Below are 20,351 nucleotides of genomic sequence, written 5' to 3' on the forward strand. Positions count from 1 at the left end.
TCATCAACGTACCCTTGTAAGTCTGGGCTTGCCTCAAGTACATCTGGATCCACCCTCAACGGACAAGCCATTTGCTCCATATGGATATTAGAACTGCTTTCAATAGAAGGATCAACTGCACTGGCAACACTGCAAAACCCATGAACTGGACCACTGAGATGCCCCTCTCTCTCTGATACCATTGTCTGACTGGTTGACTGTCCATCAGTGTCCGACTCACGCAAGAATAGCTTGGAAGTGTTTCCGACCGCTTCACTGCAAAATAAATCACCCGGACGAGTTTCTGTTTTCAAATTAGGGGGGAGGGTGTTTAAAGTAAAGTTTAATGGTACATAAGCCCCTTCCAAAGGGAGAAACAACTTATTGTTCACTAAGTCGATGTTCGCTTTTATAGTTTTAAGTTCATTTATCCCAACTATGAACACTGGTTCTAAGTCACTCACTAAGAAAAACTTCATTCTGTAAACACGGTATCTGAACTTAATTGGAATGATCACACACTGATCTAACGTTAACTTTTGTTTATCAACCCCAATTCCTACGAATTTTTCATTAATTATCTTAATTGGGTATTTTAACTGTTTATTCCAATTAATAAACCTTTGTTTGTTTATTAGTGATGCCGTAGAACATGTGTCCAAACCACCTCTTATATTTTGTCCCAACACAAAAGCATCCACCAATGCTGCAGTCAAAGTTCCACAAGAATTGGCATTCTCATTTTCTATTTTATTCTTATTATCACTATCTTTAGTTTCAGAATACGGAAATCTTCTGTCTCCTATCTCTCGTTGTTGCGAATCATGGCAAAATCTATTTTCATTTCTTTTAAATAGGTGTTTTTTACTTTTATAGCTGTTCCCTCCATAACCGCCACTGAAACCAAAGTCTCCGCGCAGTTGGTCACGCGTATTACTATCTTTCACTTTCGCATTAACTGGTATTGCTTTTGGGACCACTTCGTGTTGTTCTAATTGTTCTCCCTTACGTCCATGACTTCTACCTCCCCTATGGGATCGAATCCCGGACCCTTCTTAAGAGTCAACACCTCATCATTACTTTCACTTATTTGTTTCTCGGACCACCCCAACCTTGACCGATTACTTGCAAAGCGTCTTTCATTATTATTTAAAGTAAAGGGTAAATGTTTATTGGAGGCACTAACACCACTATGAAAGCTCCGGGTTTGATCTTCCGACCCCCTCATCTGAGTAGTACCCTCTAACCGGTCACTAAGTTCTGCAAAGCGTCCGTCCGAGTTTAAGTTCATATTCACTTTCACTAACTGCTTATTCACAAGATATTGTTTATGAGCCCTACAGTTAGCAACACGATGCTGTCTGCCACAAAAATAGCACTCAATTTTGTTTTTCTGGGTTTTACTTGTATCGGAGTTTCTCATCAGTGCATTATACGATTCTAAGTTTTGCTGATGATTCTCATACTCAATAATGTCTCCCCTAAGATCTTCCATAGACATTGGGTATCGGTACTTATAAATATCGAACCTAATTTGCGGCTGCATCCCATCCATTATTAAACTAATTAATTCACTAGAGTTATTCCCATTCACAGTACCATAACATATTTCATATGCATCGCATATATTGTTTACAAAATCTAGTATATTTTCTTTAGGCTTCTGTATTACTCTTACATACTGATTTAAGAGTTCTCGCTTTCCTAAAGGTGTAACTAATTTAGTAAACAAATAATTAGAAATAAACCTCCAGTTATGTGACATTTCATACAAAGCAAGCAACTCCTGATTCAACCTCCCTTGCGCTTTACTTAACGCAGCAACTAAAACTGACTCGACTGGAAAAATTTTTAATTTCATAATTTTATGTACTGCTAATAGAAATTGAAATAAATTAAGATCATTTGTTCCATCGGTACTGGGTATTGATTGAATTTTCTCATTAAATAAGTTACCTGTAATACTACTATTTAATTTATCAGTCCTAATATGGAAAGGCATAAAACTGTTTATTAAGGGATTTCTCCCAGTATTTAAATTGGTAGCTTCATATGAATTATCAACTACAAAATGATTCTTACTTTCATTTTCGTCGTTTCCTTTTCTATTAGCTGTAACCACCAGGTCAATAAACGGATTGGTAACACGACTTCCTCCACTATCACTTTCTACAGACAAAAGCTGTTGTGAGCTATCACGTGACATACCTATTGCAGCTAGCTTGCTTGTTATGTCACTAGCGTTCGAACATAATTCACGTGTCTCGCTGTTTTCCTCAACAGACAAGGAATGCCTTGACCTTGACTCACTTTCAGTTTCTAAATAAGAAAGATCCCATCGCCGCCTAGCATTGGGAGGAATGACTACCCCTGCATTTCCATTTTCAAATCCATTTAATACCAACAGCGACTGATTTCTTTTGCCCATATTTTCCGAGAAAATAACAAGGCTAAAGAAAATTATTATTCTTAAACCAAAGTAATGTCTGTATGAACTACCTTTCTTTAGGATAAGCGATAGACTCTTTACATTCATTGACCTTAAATTTTAAATTTATTTCCTTATTAAATATATACAGGGCGATCAAAAGAGTTTCACCTACATAACATAACTTACTATTATACTTTCCATCTAATTTCGCATTTGAACATTTGAACATACCAACCCCTCTATTTTAACGCCTTCTTTTCTTCTTTAAGAAGAATTAAGATTCGGAACGAAATGTTTGTAACGTGCCTCGATGGACGCCGTTCTGGGCCGCTGGATATTAGATCCAGGACAACTATATAAAGTATTTAAGGGGTTAGAGTTGTTAGACCTATTTTCTCTATCATAAGAAATTAATTGGTGTATTATCAAATCTATGGCTAAAGATTATGAATCTGAATAAATTTAACATTAAATTCAAATATATTAATAATACACTTACGAACTGCACTAGAAATATACCGTTTTATAGGTAATTCAATATCAGGTTCTTTCAAACGGAAAATCAGTATATTTTCTTTTCTTATTTTATTTAGAAAAAACAAAAAAAAAAATGAACTATCAAAAATGTATCGAAAAATACAGATTAAATATTGAAACAATTGAAGATTATTAACAGCTATGAAATATCTTTGAGTATATTCTCTTTTTATACAAGTCAATACGTGTTCAAGTCGGTCAGAAAGATACATTAACTGACACTATTTGATTACTACAATAATACAATAAATCGTGGATAACTAATAGATTTTGAATTCCTCCTTAAATTCAATAAGTATTTAGAACAATTAATTATATCTCATAATGTGATATAAATTGAATAAATTACTTGTATTTAAATTGAAAAAGTATAACACTCACCATTAGACTATATCACTATTATGCCTTGTTAAAAACCAGCCAGAAGGAATATTGCACAATATTGCCTCTGAATTCCATCAAATAAGCACACAATTCGACACCAATTACAGATTTATATAAATTATAATATTATATAACACTTGATTAACTTCATGAGAACTTTACCGCTTTTAGACAACTCGAATAGTAAATCACTTGAACTTTTTGATGAATTACCGTATTCCGATTAAATTTAAATATATGTTATAGAACCAGTATAATTTCGATGTGCCCAGTTCTACATTTCGTTCCGAATGGCCGCTTAGGTAACCCGCAGCTCATTCGAAACTCAGTAGTTCTTAAGTTTTCCTCTAGAGGCGCTGCATATGCCGAGTGTTCGGATGTTTAACATAACCTCTAGGATAACATAGTTTCTTTCTTTTTTTTATATATATAACCAAAAATAAAGTGTGATAAAAGTTATCACACGCAACATGCAACTAAATTAACAGAATCTTTGAAATGCTTTAAAAGAAAAGAAGTGTTATATACTAATTTTCCTTCTTCCGTTAGATAGAGTTTTCAAGTATTACGTTATTACATTTTTAGTCATTTCGCTAGAAGTACTCCGTAGTTAAGCAAACGTTAGCAGATGATTTACTCTCTCGCCCTGCCAAGCAAAATGTTTTTTTTTTCTTTTTAATTTATTTTCCTCAGAATCTGTTGTTTCATGGTTTTCAGAGTCTGTTCCAGCTCATTCAAGATGTGATGTTTCCTCTCACACTTTTTTTTTTTTTTTTTTTTACAACGGTTAATTCATTAGCAATATGTTTTGGTGGCGTTTGTTATTTTCAAAGAACTTCTTTCGTTGAAGTTTTACTTTATTTCCGTTAGGAGAATAATTATACACCTAATCCTCTGGGAAAAGCAACCTATAATATTCTATTTCTTTCTTCGATGAAATCCGAGACACTTAAGCGTCCCGAGAAATATTTTCGGGACGCCGCCCGGACGCAGATCTCGATTCCGTAACAGTCCCGAATTTTCCGGGACGAATGGCAACCCTACAGGTGCAGAAAAACACAAGTTAAACAGAGAGAAGAAAAAGGAAAGATAACAACTGAAGAAAATTTCTAAACTTGAAACGTTTTTCGGTGGCAGGGAAAGCGATAAGACAACAAACACGTCAGCACATTATACAGTTGCGGATGGTACCCAGCAAGTATCCAACGTGAACATCAATGACAGTGACAGAGATGAGGTTAATGCTTGCAGTTCTACAGTAACTCCAGTGACTTTGAAAAATCCCAAAAGTTCGACTGAGACGGCCATTTCGTGGACTTGAGGAGACATTCGGATCATCACATAATGTAAATCACATAGGGGTTTTAGGAGTCAGAGTAGAATTCGACCCTTTCTTAGCTGATCATATAGCGCGGTTTGGTAATGCTGGGAGAGGAATCCCTTCCTATTTGAGCTCGGCCATATGCGATGAATTCATCCAACTTTTGGGAGACAAATTAACTGAAGAAATTGTTAAAGAGTTGAAAGAAGCCAAGTATTACTTCATCATTGTTGATTCCACATGTAAGTTGGTTATATAGAATATTTAGATGTGGCGTAACTAAGTGGAAAAAATAGCCAGAAACAAAATTCTTCATTCAATAAGCATTAGGGCGTATCTCTCTCACTACAAGGCAGACGCTTCATTCATTGTTGTAGTGCTTGAATTCTCGGATTCTGACAAAATTTGGAAGCATTCTTTTATTTCTTCCTGCTTTCCATATACCACATTGTCTTAGATTTAAAATTTCATCTGGTTGGTTCACCACTGGGTATCCGCTTTGCAAAACAGGAACCTAAAACTGCTGTTCTGTTATGAGAGCGAGAAAAACCGAGATAGCAGAAAGATTAGAAAAGAATAGTTTGGCTTTAGTGTTTGGTCTGGTGACTTTTCCATTACAAAATTTAATTGATGAGCAAAACAGTGCACAAAATAAGCATTAGGATACATCTCTCTCACTTTTGCCTCGACTCCATTTATAGCCCCACTCACCACAGGTTCGCCATCATAGCTTTGACCAATAAGAAGGCCACTCATAAGAAAGAAACAGACCACTCTAAAACAACTACAAAAAACTAATTATATACTTTCATATTTCATAGATTTTTCTCTTGTCTTTTGGAAACACTGATACAGAAGATAAAAATCACAAGTAACACCAGATCACTCGCAAATACTGAAAGAATTAAATCGCATTTTGAAAGAATTAAATATAATCGAATATTGAACAGAATAAGTCAGTTGCCTTAGAAACACCCTGCTAGCAGACAAACCAACCCCAAACAACATGACTATACTCAGCGTTGCTAATCAAAGAAAGGGGGATTATGCCACTCGAAGCTGAAATCAGAAACTAAAGTTTCGTGTAGGATTGGCCAGGGGATATTTCCCTAAAGTTGGCAAGCCTGAATATACATACTCATCGCTGATCAGAGCAGACGAACGAAATGAGAAGAGTGCGCTTGCGCAAACTGTCAACCATCAGAAAGGACTGCATGTAAAGCAGTTCACGTGTTACCAGTAAAGACATGCTAAAAAGAGGAAGAAGTGGAATCACAGTATCGTAAGAAAGGCCAGACGAGATTGTACTGACAGTCCCAGGGGGTGAAGTGGAACAACAAATTTGCTTCAAGGAGGTGAAAAATTGAAAAACAAAACGCGCGTAAAAAAGGCATAAATATAAAGATTGATTATTAAGTCGAATTGGAAATATGAAATTACGTTGGGGGGGGAGGGCTGCAGTCCTGCAGCCTTCCCCCACGGGCCGCCGCTGCTGGTATGTATATATTTCAAACATAAGTTGTGCTTCTGTTTTATGAGAACTTCGTAGATGTATGTTGAGGAGGCACGTCTTATGTCAGAGTGCCTATGGGCACCAGAAACCTTAATCCGCAACCTGGATATAACTAACTTTGCTCTAGCTCTTTTATCTGTACCCATCTTGTGATACAATCATGCCTTAATATTAAAAAGCAAAGATCATAGGCTTGCGTCATGCTAATACTAATGATGTTCGCACTGAAAACGGGAAACATTTCATCTAGTGCGATGCATTAATCCTAATAAAAAGCAGGCGCGCTCACAGATGGCACTATCTGCACTATCTTTTGACGTACGAGAAGACACACTGAAAACTTAAATATCTATAAAAGAGCAAACTGGTTTATTTATATTATCAGTTTGTTCGCCTTGCCCACCTTCTTCGAATATAACAATTATTCCGAAATTAGATCGCATTTAATGCAGGATCGTCAGTTCATGTTACTTAAATAATCACGTACACGATATCAGGGATAGGTTACAGGAGTAGGTTACGTCATAACGCAACGGAAATTCGGCGGTAGACCAACCTATTCGCGAGGCGACTTCAGAAAGAATGCCGCACTATAGACCCAAATGTACCCATTCCGCGGCCATAATCGCGGGAAATTAAATAGTTCGGTTCGCTGTAGGATAACATGACATAAAAAAAAAAAAAAAAAAAAAGATTACCAATATTCATGTCTAAACTAATTGCAGCAAATAATTAATTAATAATATCGAAGTATCAAAGCAATAATATTGACACTACATTCTTATGAAGTTGCGTGAGAAAATTAATAAGCTTAGTCTCAACAGGAAAATGATATAGAAATGAGTGAAATTAAATACTATGTTTCAACAGTTAGAACTTTGTATTACAGTATTTTCTCAACTTTGGACTAAAGATCCTTTGAAGATTCAAACAAACTTTCCTAAAATTTTCGGAATATCCTCTACTTTTGATATTTCGAAACAAAATAAGAATGTAGCATAATGTAGCATATATATATATATATATATATATATATATATATATATATATATACCAACTGGGGTGCACAAATGCGTGGTGGTGTGACGGCACACTGTCATTGGTTTCACTAGGTTTTCGCCTGGTTTTCTTCAATCCCACAGGCGAAAACTGGGATGGTATCATCTAGAAGACCAGGGCCACTCCTTCCCAAATCCTAGGCCCACCTAAAAGACTGATGTGATCCCGGAGTTGGAGGTTCGAACCCTTCATTGAGTCCTTGTATAAGCACAGAAACAAAGAAAGAAAGAAAGAAAGAAAGGAAAAAATAGCAATTGAATACACCGACGTATCATTACCAAAGAAAGTCTGTGTTCAACTATGAACGACCAATGTAATGATTGCGTTTATTTGGGATCAGCATGGGGTATTACTACTTGCTTTCCAGGCAAAGGGTACCACAATTACCAGAATATACTATGCCTCACTGCTGCGTGCGTTACGGGATTCTGTGAAATCCGCACACGTTCACTGCTCAAATGTTGGCCAGGCATGTACGATCGTGGGTGTGAAAATCGTCATAATTCGCGTTTTCTCTTGACCGCACACCATCTTCGTTCCACCTCTACCCAACAATGCAGTCATCTGCTAGGGGTAGGTACTTCTGCGATGTTGCCGCCCTGCTTTATGACGTCCAGTAATGAATTTTGGATCACTACACCTTACTTCACGTTCGGGTCTATAACACAGCAACGGTGCAGAGTTACAAGCTGTACGTTACCACATATCCTACACAGGTGTGCAGAATTACAAATGTAAAAATTTCATCGCTCTACGATACGTGGAAGTGGATCAGGATAAAAATTTCTCGCGTACCTCTCGTTAGCCGGCAAATTTCAAAGAAATCACACATGTGCAAATTATTCAGAAACTATTGAGTTGCGACCCTCAGTTCATTTAGGTGAATCCCCTTGCAAGAAATGCATCGAATTACCGGATAGGTGCTGATTGCCACGGGTGCTGACTGCCACAGCCAATTATTGGTGCTGACTGCCACGACTGTCACTGATTGCAAATATGAAGGTGCTGACTGCCACGACGACGTGCTGACTGCCACGAGCCTGGGAGAAACTGTATTTGGAAAGTGAGGAATTAATCCCTCATACTAAATTTATGATTATTAATTAATTTAGTAGAGAATAATTAATGATTAATTTAGTAATCATCACAGCAAATCTATGTGGCATCCTATAAGTTACAAACTTGCTCACTAAGTGGAACGACATACACTTGGATGTTTATAAAGGGATTTTCTTTTCTGTTATATGTACAATTTGCACATTTCATTGTTTACATTAATTGTTTTTTGTATTATTTAATGAATATGATGGTCTGAAGCCAGCTGACAAGGGAAGTTTGGGAGAAGCACTCGCCTGCAGAGAAATAAGCATGTCATTTGAAGGACCAATTCATGCTGATTACAACAGATAATAAAACTCCTGCACGTTGAGAACTGTTCGAGATATTCAGCTTGGAAATTTATATGAGAAAATGAGTGGATGCACGTTTCAATGCGTTAAGTATTCTCACCCATGGCGAAGCCTGATGGTTTGAACTTGCTATTGCTTGATCACTGGGGTCCATTCACAGACAAATTGTCCATTACAAGTTGCATGACGGATGGTAAAAGCCTAATGGTTGAGAAGATACCAAAGAATTGCACACGATTTGTGCAACCATTTGATGTGTTTTGATTCCGATTAATTAAAGATTGTGGCAGGAGATTTGTACATAGTATGAATCTTCTTCATCTGGACGTTATAATGTACCAACGAAACAATCAAATAAAGTTCGTGTCCATACGAATCACTTCCGATCACCGCGATACATTGGATTGTTTCAGTTTGCGTTCTGCAAGGCAGGTTACGAACAAATTATAGGCCTATAACTTTTGAGTCACTTGTCGAATTTGCTTTTTGCTTTGGTTCTGCGAACTGTTCTCTTGACGGATGCAACACAATTGCACATATAAAATGTTCATGGTGCAAGGGAGAATTTTGCCTGCGTCATTTCTTCATAAAACAGAAGAACAACAGTGATCAATTTTCATCTCTAACCTATGATTATTGTGAACAATGTAATGACTAAATGTATCTAACAAACCCGTTAGTTATTGCGAAACACTTTTTTTTTTTTCTGTTACTTCCGATAGCTTTCAATTCGTATGTCAATATTCGTTACTAACTATGTTGTACTTAACGCGTATAAATGCGTATATCCTCATTTTCTCATATAAACTTCCAAGTTGAATATCTCGAACCGTTCTCAACCGTACATGAATTTTATTAGCTTGTTGTAATCAGCATGAATTGGGACTTCAAATAGCATGCTTAGTTTCTCTGCAGGCGAGTGCTTTCTCCTGAACTTCCCTTGTGAGGTACAGCCAGCAGTGTTTTTTGGATGGAACTTTCAAGAGCTGCTCGAAACAATTTGCACAGCTGTACACACTTCATGCTGACATAGGGAGTTCAAGTGAGAATACATAAATCGTACCAATTTTGTACGCACCGCTCCCTGACAAAACTGAAAGTACACTCATGTCCAAAATTATTGTCGCATATCTATTACTGTCTTCTTCTAAGAATATAATTTGATAACTTTGCAGAGTACTTTTAATACTTATATTATGTGTATAATCAGGAAATTTATATTTGTGATAAATTTAATAGGAAAAGAATTATGAATACGAAAATCATAATGAGTAAAATAAAATGTAACTAAATGGACAAGAAAATTTTATTTTCGTTTTATTGTCCTTATTTACTGCTCTTTTGACATGAAATTGACCACATACTTGTCTTTGCCGATTATACACATACTAACATTATAAGAAATACCGGGCGAATTCGTTATCAAATTATATTACTAGAACAACATATTTATAATCACGTGACAATAATTTTGGACATGAGTGTACATACAGAGACCTGTTTACCTTTGTTAGGTGTGGGTCTGAACAACCCGATCCTAAGGATCTAGTTTCTTTCATGCTTCTTGGCGTACGGTAATGTTACGTCTAGCAACTTTCTCTCAGGCTCGTGGCAGTCAGCACGCCATCGTGGCAGTCAGCACCTTGATATTGGCAATCAGTGCCAGTCGTGGCAATCAGCACTAATAATTAGCTGTGGCAGTCAGCACCCCACCGAATTACCAGTCACCCTATCTATCTATCTATCTATCTCTATCTCTATCTATCTATCTATCTATCTATCTATCTATCTATCTATCTATCTATCTATCTATCTATCTATCTATCTATATATCTATCTATATATATATATATATATATATATATATATATATATATATATATATATAGGCCTATATTACATGTAAGTGTTCCCCTCAAAGTTTAATTTTTAAATATTGCTGAATAGAATGAGAAGTAGAAATACTGATAGAATAATTGTAGTGAATTTAGATCTTTAGAGCTAGAAATATTAGATTTGGTTTATTTTCGCCGCTCAATGACCGCTCTGTTTGAAGACAAATTCAATCCGCGCACAGCGCCGGTGCGTGAATTTGCCGCCGTGTGTATTCGTGCTTGTACAATTTATTAAGAAATTATATGACATTTGTATATAAGAGCTTTAGTACCGGTTCAGACGTGCAGAAAAGTCTGTTGCGGGCCCGCAACAGAAAACTCTGTTGCGGACCCGCGCGAGCCGGAAATACATTGGTTCTTATCATTCATGCCACACGTGCAGACTTTCCCGCACGACTCTGCTGCGGGCCCGCAGCGGGCGAAAATTGAGTTGCGGGGACTGCTGGCTCGCAGCGAGTCCGCACAGGTGTTGCGGGTCGGAAAACCATTGCTGGCAATGAGGCAAGCCACACGTGCTGACTTTCCCGCGCCCGCAGAAATGGAAAGCGAAGAATTGAATGAAGAACTATTCATTAACGAAATACAAAAATATCAGGAGATATGGAATTTAAAGTGCGAAATATATAGAGATAGAACTAAAAAAAACGGGATGCATGGAATAGGGTATGTGAAACCTTATGTGAGAAATTTAATGAAAAAACAGAAGAAAAAAAACAGCATTGGTATGTATTATTATTACTTTTCAATGTAAAAATTTAATATTCATGTAGTATTTACACTTGATTTTCGTCGAGCGCCCCTTTCCAGCAGCGAGGCTATGAATACTTTTTTGTGATAACAATAAACAAATACGCTTGGAGAACAAACCTTTATTGTTAATACAGTTTCTTTGATAAGATTTCTTGTCACTCACTCCGGAATGAACCGAATGTTTATAACGTACGTTGCATTATACTTTAGGTCAAGGTCACGTATTATATAGCCTCTGTGCTCAAAAAGGACGCTGAAGTCCAAAACAACCATCAACATAATAGCAGAACAGAAAAGAAAGAAAAAACATCGTTTTTCGGCTGACAATTGTTGTCTTTATTTGTTAATGTACTATTAAAAAAATAGAGTTAACACGAAAATTGTTGAACATCAGGGCACTCATGTGGTTAAAAAATAAAAAGCATGCTCGAGATGTAACAGAAATATTTGTGTTTCTCGTACAATTCATAATATTGTGCACGTCGTTGCTATTCTAGAGATAACAACTGATTTTTTTTTTTTTTTTTTTTTTTAACATAAAGAACAACTTAAACAAAGTTATCTTGCCATAGAACTCTACCTACATATGTCGCTTACAAAATAATCAGCCCATCTGTTTCTGCTTCCGTTTGCTGCATTGCCTCCTTGTGGTGTGCTACACGTATTGGGGATTTTCTCAAAACCTTCTATCGTTAAATGTCACAATTATAAAAATGTTTCCTTTTTCTAACCTTAGAAATGGATTATTCGGAAACACTAAATCCATTATTTTTATTTAAGAGTTTACATTAAGAATTTCACATCTCCAATCTAAGCGAGTCCTCATATTAAACGCTTTCTCAATATATAACGGGAAATGTCACTACTATAGGAATGAAATGAAATCCTTGAGTTTTACGTCGTACGATTATACCGGGTAGGCTAAAGGAAATGATGGTGATAAATGAATGAAATGGTGCAATGAATAAAGTGGAAGGAAACGGGAGAACCCCGAGAAAACTCACGCACACGGTGCTTCTCGCACCACAAAGCCCACTTGACGCAAGCTGGGATCGAACCAGAGGTGGACACACTATCACTGAGCCACCAGACCCCACAACTATAGAAATCCCCCATCTCCCCTTCAAGAGAAAATTTTCAAAGACGCTGAAATCTGTGCTTCATTATTTTTATTGTGAGTTTACATGGCGAATTTTATATCTCTAACTGAAGCGAATCCTCACATTCGGTAAATTTTGAATAAATAAAGGGAAATTTTACTATTATTGAAACGCCCCCTCTTGAGCGGGATATTCGGGAAGTCTAAAAAAATGTCTAATTTTTAATTTAAAGCCACCAACTATGTCAAAAAATCTAAATTAGTCACGCAATTGTTAAACTATGCCAGTGGCCCATAATAACATTTGAAAATGTCTATGAATAGATCTCCGAATGTTTAACTTTCTGTGCTCTTACAAATGATAATTAGTTAACATAATTAACTTACCTTAATGTAACAGCCAGAGCTCCTCCGTGGCTAAGCGGTTAGCGTACACGCCTTTGGCGTGGAAGGCGCGGGTTCAATTCCCGTCGGGACCTCATATGGTTCGGATTCCACGTTAATCAGTAGGACCACGTCTCATATAGCCTCGCTGCTGAACGGAACGTTAAACTCAAAATCAACTCATTAATGTAACAGCCAATATTTCAATTGGTGGTATCGCTAGTCTCATGAAAGTATCTTCTGCTTTAATTTTATCACTTATTTTCGATAAGAGTTCATCAAATGAAGTGATGCACATGCAAAAATAATTAAAGAACTTTTCTTCGTCATTGTGCAAATCAATAAACATGGAAGAAAATCCACCTTTAAGCAGTCGTGAGCTTACGTACGGATGAACCCAGTATCGTCTCTGTTTCTTCCTTAGGGTTTTACTGGCTAAGTGTACAAAAACAGCACGTTTTTTTCTTTCAATTTCTATTTTCATTTAACTGCAGCTGAAAATAAAATGAGCTGTTTTCTATGTCTATGTGAAGTGGTTGGGCTGAGACGCCCGCACGAGTCTGCTGCGGGCACGCAGCAGACTTTTCTGCACGTCTGAACTGGTTGATCTTTGACGCCCGCACGAGTCTGCTGCGAGTCTGTTGCGGGCCCGCAACAGACTTTTCTGCACGTCTGAACCGAGCCTTATATTGTATGCGAAAACTCGTTATAATTATACTTAAGGATCTTCACTACAGCGAAATTAAACTACCGCTAATTTTAGAGATTTTCTACAATATCTTCAAAACAAATAAAAATATTCGTAAAGCAGAAACGTAATGAACTAGACAATACGATTTTGCATGTGATACCTTTACAACAATTCACCTAGTATATATGCTTTTGGTATGCCGCTATTTACAGAACCCACATAAAATGATAAATCTATCTACAGTTCCAAATCGAAAGTAGATAGATGAGTTGTGATAAAGGTATCATATACAAAATCGTCTTGTCTAGTTCTCTACATTTCTACTTTTCGAATATTTTTATTTGTTTTGAAGATATTACAGAAAAACTCTAAAATTAGCGATAGTTTAATTTCGCTGTAGTGAAGATCCTTAAGTATAATTATAACGAGTTTTCGCATACAATATAAAGCTCTTATATACAAATGTCATATAATTTCTTAATAAATTGTACAAGCACGAATACACACGGCGGCAAATTCACGCACCGGCGCTGTGCGCGGATTGAATTTGTCTTCAAACAGAGCGGTCATTGAGCGGCGAAGTGCCGCTAGACTACGCGTGGCTGGCGCGTCGACATACAGGAGTAATTTCTCGCTCAATGGTGAATTAAGTACAACTTAGAATTGAAGCTGTTTACATATCAAAGATGGAAAATAAACAGACGAATGAAACGTTTCTGGGTGCATCCAATTATGCCAGGTTATATCAGGGGCGTCATTTAGGGAGGGCAGGAGGGTGCAATTGCCCCCCGAAGAGTTTGAGGAATGCATATACTCTAATCGATTGTCTACTAATATACTAGTACAAAACGTGAAAGTCTTATGTCGTTGGTGCTCTTGCCCCCCTCAACGGAAGTCTGAAATGACGCTCCTGGGTTATATAGTAATCATATAGTTATATGGTTAAGTTTATGGCCATAAAGAAGGAAGCAATGGTAAGTTCTATTACTTGGAAAACTATCTTGGACATCGTTTATTGAACTTCTGAGAGCCGTACGAGAATTTTTTCTTTTTCCTTATTTATTTATTTAATTATTTATTTGTAAAGGGATGGCGACATATAAGTATTTAGTTTGTGCAATTACATTATCAGCAATCACTATATCTTTTAAACCTGGTATAGCAGTATCAAGAGCAAATATAATTGAAAATTAATTAGTTTACTAATATTGTCTATGTAGTTTTGTTTTAGAGGGGCAGGTTTTGAAACCATGTCCTATATTATGATCAGTTTTTAAAAGGTTAATCCAATTTCATTTTTGAGTTTTTCTAATTATGAATTTGAAGAGTTTAAGAGAGAACTTACTATGTGTTGAGTGTCGACTATAGAACCAGCTGTAAGGCAACGAAAGAAAAATGCCTACTTTCATTGTTTCGGGCTTTGCACGAGATAAGAACAAATGTCCTCTACATCAAGGTGAGAAATCATCATAGTTGAAATGGGGGGGAAAGTAGAAGGGAGAAATGTAAAAAAAAATTAATAATAAAAAAAACTTCATCAGTTTATACGAAACATGGTTACTTCACCTATCATTTCCATTTTGTTTACTAACTTGCCAGATCATAATTAATTCTCCTTGTTTACCGTGTCTTCTGATTCCATTTTATCACTCATTAATTAAAATGAAACGTATTTGAATTAATGAAATTAATTTGGAAAAGTTCTGACAATAGTGACACTTCATTTACACACATCTTACTGAGTCACTCCTTAGTGAGGGGTATTTTGTTCCGAAAATATTAAGTGGACAAATTTCCCTATCCTTCCTTATATTTCGCACCTTGCTCCACATATATTAATTTGTTCTATCATGACACACTTGTTTGATATTACTATTGTAAATAATAATAAAATAATGTTATAATAATGAAACCTATTAGGTTTTATAATGACTCTATGTAACACTGAGCGTTATTGCTGCCGCTGGAGATGTTGACTAGTAGTCTGTCTCGATTTAATTAATTATTGTTAAATTCTTCATGACTTTTAAATTCTAAAATTTTTGGGACACATCTTAGGTGGCTGCCTGACACACCAGTGTGTCGTGATACATCGGTTGAGAAGCACTGTACCAGAGTATCAAGATCACAAAGACAGTGACGGTATCTCAAATTTCATCTTGCATTTGTATGGATAAAGGTTATTTGTATTATTGTTCGGAATTGTCCTGACTACAGATTTGAAGATTCCATGAGAAAACATAGTAACTGTCGAAGTGCATCCTTGAAATAGAGAACTTTCCGTATTGTACTCTTTCCAATAATCAAACATACTATACTTACTAATTGTGTGAATTAAAATACAGGGTGTATCAAAAAAGAACTTTACAACTTAAAAAAAACTCATATTGATTTATTGATTTTTCTTACAGACATAGTATTGGTGTAATTTTGAAGCTAAATACATCACGTTTTGACTCACGTAGTAGCCGCCACTAGTTCAGAAACAAAAGCAATCGCAAGCGCTAGCAGCAGTTGGAGCAAAAATGGCTGCCTTTATTGGTCCCGAGCGTGTAGTTTTATTTCTGTGTAGTTTGGCTTAAAGAATTCAAGTCTGCGACAACTGTGCAACGTAAATTTCGTACAAAGTACGGTAAAGATCCTCCCAGTAGGCCTACTATTTATCAATGGCATAAGTGTTTTATTGAAACTGGATTTTCAGAAAGACAACAAATCTTCAGGTAGTCCCAGTACGTCTGAAGACGTTGTGGAGCAAGTGAGACAAACCTTTGTGATCAGTTCTACAAAATCAACCTGGTGTCCTTCTCGGCAGCTGGGTGTCCCACTTATGACAGTTCGGTGTGTGTTGAGAAAGCGGTTGCATCTCAAACCACAGAACTACAAATGGTGCAAGAACTAAAAGACAATGATAGAATTGCTCGTAAGGAATTTTGTATAGAAATTATTCAAATCGGATATGCACATTTTCACCAATGGAAGCCATATGTAACCTCTTCAGGTATAAGTTAAAGCACTGGATGTATTTTGTGGATGTATTTTGCTACAAAATGACACCAAAACCATGTCTGTAAGCTAAATAAATAAATCTATATGAGTTTTCAAAGTTGTAAAGTTCTTTTGGATACACCATGTACAGATATAATGACAACTCTAATTCTAGAATAACATAGCAGGAAGCTCAACAAGGACTAGCTGAGGAAAGTAATGCTCCCGGAAGTAGGAACGAAAAAACAAGTTCTGATTGGTTGTCGTTATCCATTTCTTGCCACATTGCATTCAAATACCAGAAATCAAACGATCGTTGTTGTCGGTCTTCGTGGCAGAGTGGGCTAGCGCTATATGCTAGTAATAAAAACCTCATTTGGTGTAAGTTCAAACCCGGCCCTAGGAAAGTTTTTTTATAACACTTTTTAAATTAAAATAATATAAAAATAATACTCAAAAAAGTGATTTACTTACTTTTGTGCAGGTAAGTAGTAGTAGTAGTAGTAGGAATGGGTTAGGAGGTCTCGTTTTGTTCCACTTGAACTCCATGATATAAATTTTGTGTTCAACTTAAAACAACTGGCTAGGATAGCGCGTAAAACAGCAGGCTAGAGTAGCGCGCGAAAAATCGTAGTTCCGGGAGCATTACTCTCCAGAACGGGTCGCATTTTTGCCGATCCCAAACGTTTCAGCATTCTTGCCAATTTGATGTCGAGAACATAATCCAAACAACCCCTGCGGGGCTTCTAAAACGTTCCTACTACTACTACTACAACTACTACTACATTAGCTGTGGATCTATATAGTACAAGGGCAAACGTACTACTACTACTACTACATTTGCTGTGGATCTATATAGTACAATGGCAAACTTATTTTAATGAAAGAAGTTTAATGAAAATTTTAAAACAATGATCGTTAAATCACTTTTTGAATATTATTTTTAATCTTATTTTAACGAAAGAAGTGTTATAAACATTTTTAAAAGTAGTAAAAAAAAACTGTCCGTAGGCAGGATTCGAACCCTCGCCAAAAACATTTTTGTTACTAGAATGTTACGCTAGACCACTCAGCTACCAGAACCGACGACAATATTTGTTTATTTTGTGCTATATGTAAATCATGTCTTGTGATATCGCATCTGTATCGACCAATCAGATCAGAGGATATGCTGAAACGTTTGGGATCCGCAAATATGCGAGCGGGTCGTGCTCACCAGCCTGGATAACACAAAAATTCTACACTACATTGTTTAGAATTATCTTCTTCTTCTTCTTCTTATTATTATTATTATTTGTGCTTGTTGCGAGAACAATGAATTTGCATTGTTCCCATCTTAAAGCTAATTATTCAAAAGTTACTGTAGTAATTGTAATCGTAAATAGTTCTTTTATAAAGTAAAATGATCAAACATGAATACACTATCTAAAACTATTATTTTGTATTTGTTAAACACGATTTAAAACATTAAAAATCAGTTACGACGTTACGAAATCAGTTAAAAATCTGTTACTGGAAGGCTATTGTAAATTTTAAGCCAATTTTTTAAATAATAACACTATTTTTGTGCAAATGGTTCACTCATCTTTCCGTGATGAATTCACAACAGAATAGTGCATCCTCTGGCAACGCATTAACCAGATTATCAAGCGAGGATATTTGCCGTATTTGTCAACAGGTTGAAAGTAAAGAAAAACTATTGGTAGCAGCTTGCAATTGCAAAGGAACTGTCGGCTTAATCCATGTGTCATGTCTAGAACATTGGTTACAAGAATCGGGACAGAGTACCTGTGAATTGTGTGGTTACGAATTTCAGGTGATTCGAGTACCAACTTACAGTGTATGTAGATCTCTTTGGAAGTGGATAAAGAACCCAGGAAGTCCTGAAAATGCACGAAGTCTTTGGTTCGATATTGCTTCGTTTATGGCTTTCACACCATTGGCTGCTCTATGTACTTACATATGTGTTGTCGCCACAATGCACTATGCTCAATTAACCAGCCCAGGAAAAACACAGCTAAAATGGACAAGTCTAGGAATTTTGTTGTTTATGTGTGCCATAGATATTATCTATACAATTTGGATAGTTTTGCGACTGAGACATCAATTGAGTGTGTGGTATCTATGGTATAAACAGCATAGTACTGTTCAGGTGGTATTTCCTAAGGGTGGTCCTGAGTTGAAACTGTCAGAACCTCCATCAATTGAAGAGACAGAAATAAAGACAGAAAATATAGCATAGTTGGAGAAATTCTATTTCGCTAATTTTAGTTTACTAGTATCACTTTATAATATCCATTACGCAATGACATTTATTTTCATTAAACACTTTAAACACAATTGTATTCTTGTGGTCAAACGGTCAGTAATGTGTGGCTGTGCCCATTGAAACTTTTCTCAGGATCCAATATTAAAAACATACAGGGTGTCCGAGAAGTCCTTCCCTGATTACAGAAATTGATAACTCAGGCTAGAAATACGATAGAAATATGAAACTGGTGTTGAATTGTTTACAAACTATAAAAGTTATGGTCACATCAGTACACTTCCACATGAGCACCCTTGGTAGCACGTAGCACATCTAGGCGATATTCAATTTCCATCCACACATTAGCCAACATCACTGGAGGGATCGATGCAACGACTGTGGTTATTCGTTGCTGCAGGGTTTCAAGATCTGGTACACGTGTTCGGTAGACCTCATCCTTGACATAACCCCATAAAAAGAAGTATAATGGGGTTATTTCAGGAGAGCGTGGAGGCCAAGCTGTTGGTCCATCACGACCAATCCATCGCCCAGGAAATGTCCTTTCGAGATAGGCACGGACGTCCAAACCCCAATGAGGTGGTGCACCGTCTTGCTGAAAAACGACATCGGGGCGATACTGAAGCAGCTGAGGAACAGCATACAGCTGCAACATATCCAGGTACACTGCAGATGTGATGGTATCCTCAGCGAAGAAGAATGGCCCGATAATTCGATCGTGCAATAACGCGCACCAAACATTCACCTTTGGACTGCCTTTGGTGAACTCCCTGACCTCCCTGGAGGGTTCTGAACCCCAAATGCGTACATTATGGCGATTCACTACTCCACTGGCAAAGAATGTCGCTTCGTCGGAAAAGGCAATTCGTCTGAGATAACCATTATCGTCCTCAATACGTGATAGCATTTCGACCGCAAAGTCATATCGACGTGTACCGTCGTCGGGCAACAAGGCCTGAACGAGTTGCACTTTGTAAGCAAAAAACATTAAACGTTTGTGTAAAATGTCATGGATGGAGCTTTTTGGCATCTGTTATTCACGTGAGGCCCTGCGCACCGATTTCTTAGGACTTCTCAGAAAAGACTGCCGCACAGCGTCCACCGTGTCTGCTGAGGTTCTTGGTCGACCAGACCTCGGAAGGTCAGCAACCGACCCTGTGTTCTTGAACTTCTCATACCAGGCTTTAATGCTCTTGGCATCAGGTAGAGTCCTCACAAATGTTGTCTGGAACTGTCTCTGCACCGTGGTTGGTGATCGTGTCTCATAGGACCACAGGACACACTGTGCCTTCTCCTGGTTGGTTGGCATGGCTTCTTGGGCTTCTTACTTACGTACTACAAACCTAAAACAAACAAAATTGAGACTTGGTAAAACAAAACAAACCTAACACAGACAACAACTTTTATAGTTTGTAAACAATTCAACACCAGTTTCATATTTCTATCTTATTCTAGCCTGAGTTATCAATTTCTGTAATCAGGGAAGGACTTCTCGGACACCCTGTATTATAGCTTGAAGCAATTCCACCGAAATTCAGAATACAGTTACCTTCTACTGTTTCCAAAAAGAAGTGGCCTCGTAGTGGCCAAACGGTCAACAACAAATAACAGTTTCAAGCAATTACACCGAAATCCAGAATACCGTGCT

The 20,351-nt window shown here is 37.0% G+C and overlaps 1 protein-coding gene across 1 annotated transcript; it reads left to right on the forward strand.

Annotated features, from left to right (window-relative positions):
• The first annotated feature begins 18,031 nt into the window (after positions 1-18,031).
• Positions 18,032-18,679, forward strand: LOC145660834 (E3 ubiquitin-protein ligase MARCHF3-like). The gene has a single exon (XM_081726255.1). It carries the CDS (start codon positions 18,032-18,034, stop codon positions 18,677-18,679), a length of 648 nt encoding a protein of 215 aa, XP_081582381.1.
• The last annotated feature ends 1,672 nt before the right edge of the window (positions 18,680-20,351 follow it).

This window comes from Thermobia domestica, chromosome 9, assembly GCF_964235325.1.
Source record: "Thermobia domestica chromosome 9, izTheDome1.hap1.1, whole genome shotgun sequence".
Lineage (NCBI taxonomy): Eukaryota > Metazoa > Arthropoda > Insecta > Zygentoma > Lepismatidae > Thermobia > Thermobia domestica.

Excerpts from the sequence above, each read along its gene's own strand:
- LOC145660834 (XM_081726255.1), top strand. The coding sequence starts at position 18,032 with ATGAATTCACAACAGAATAGTGCATCCTCTGGCAACGCATTAACCAGA.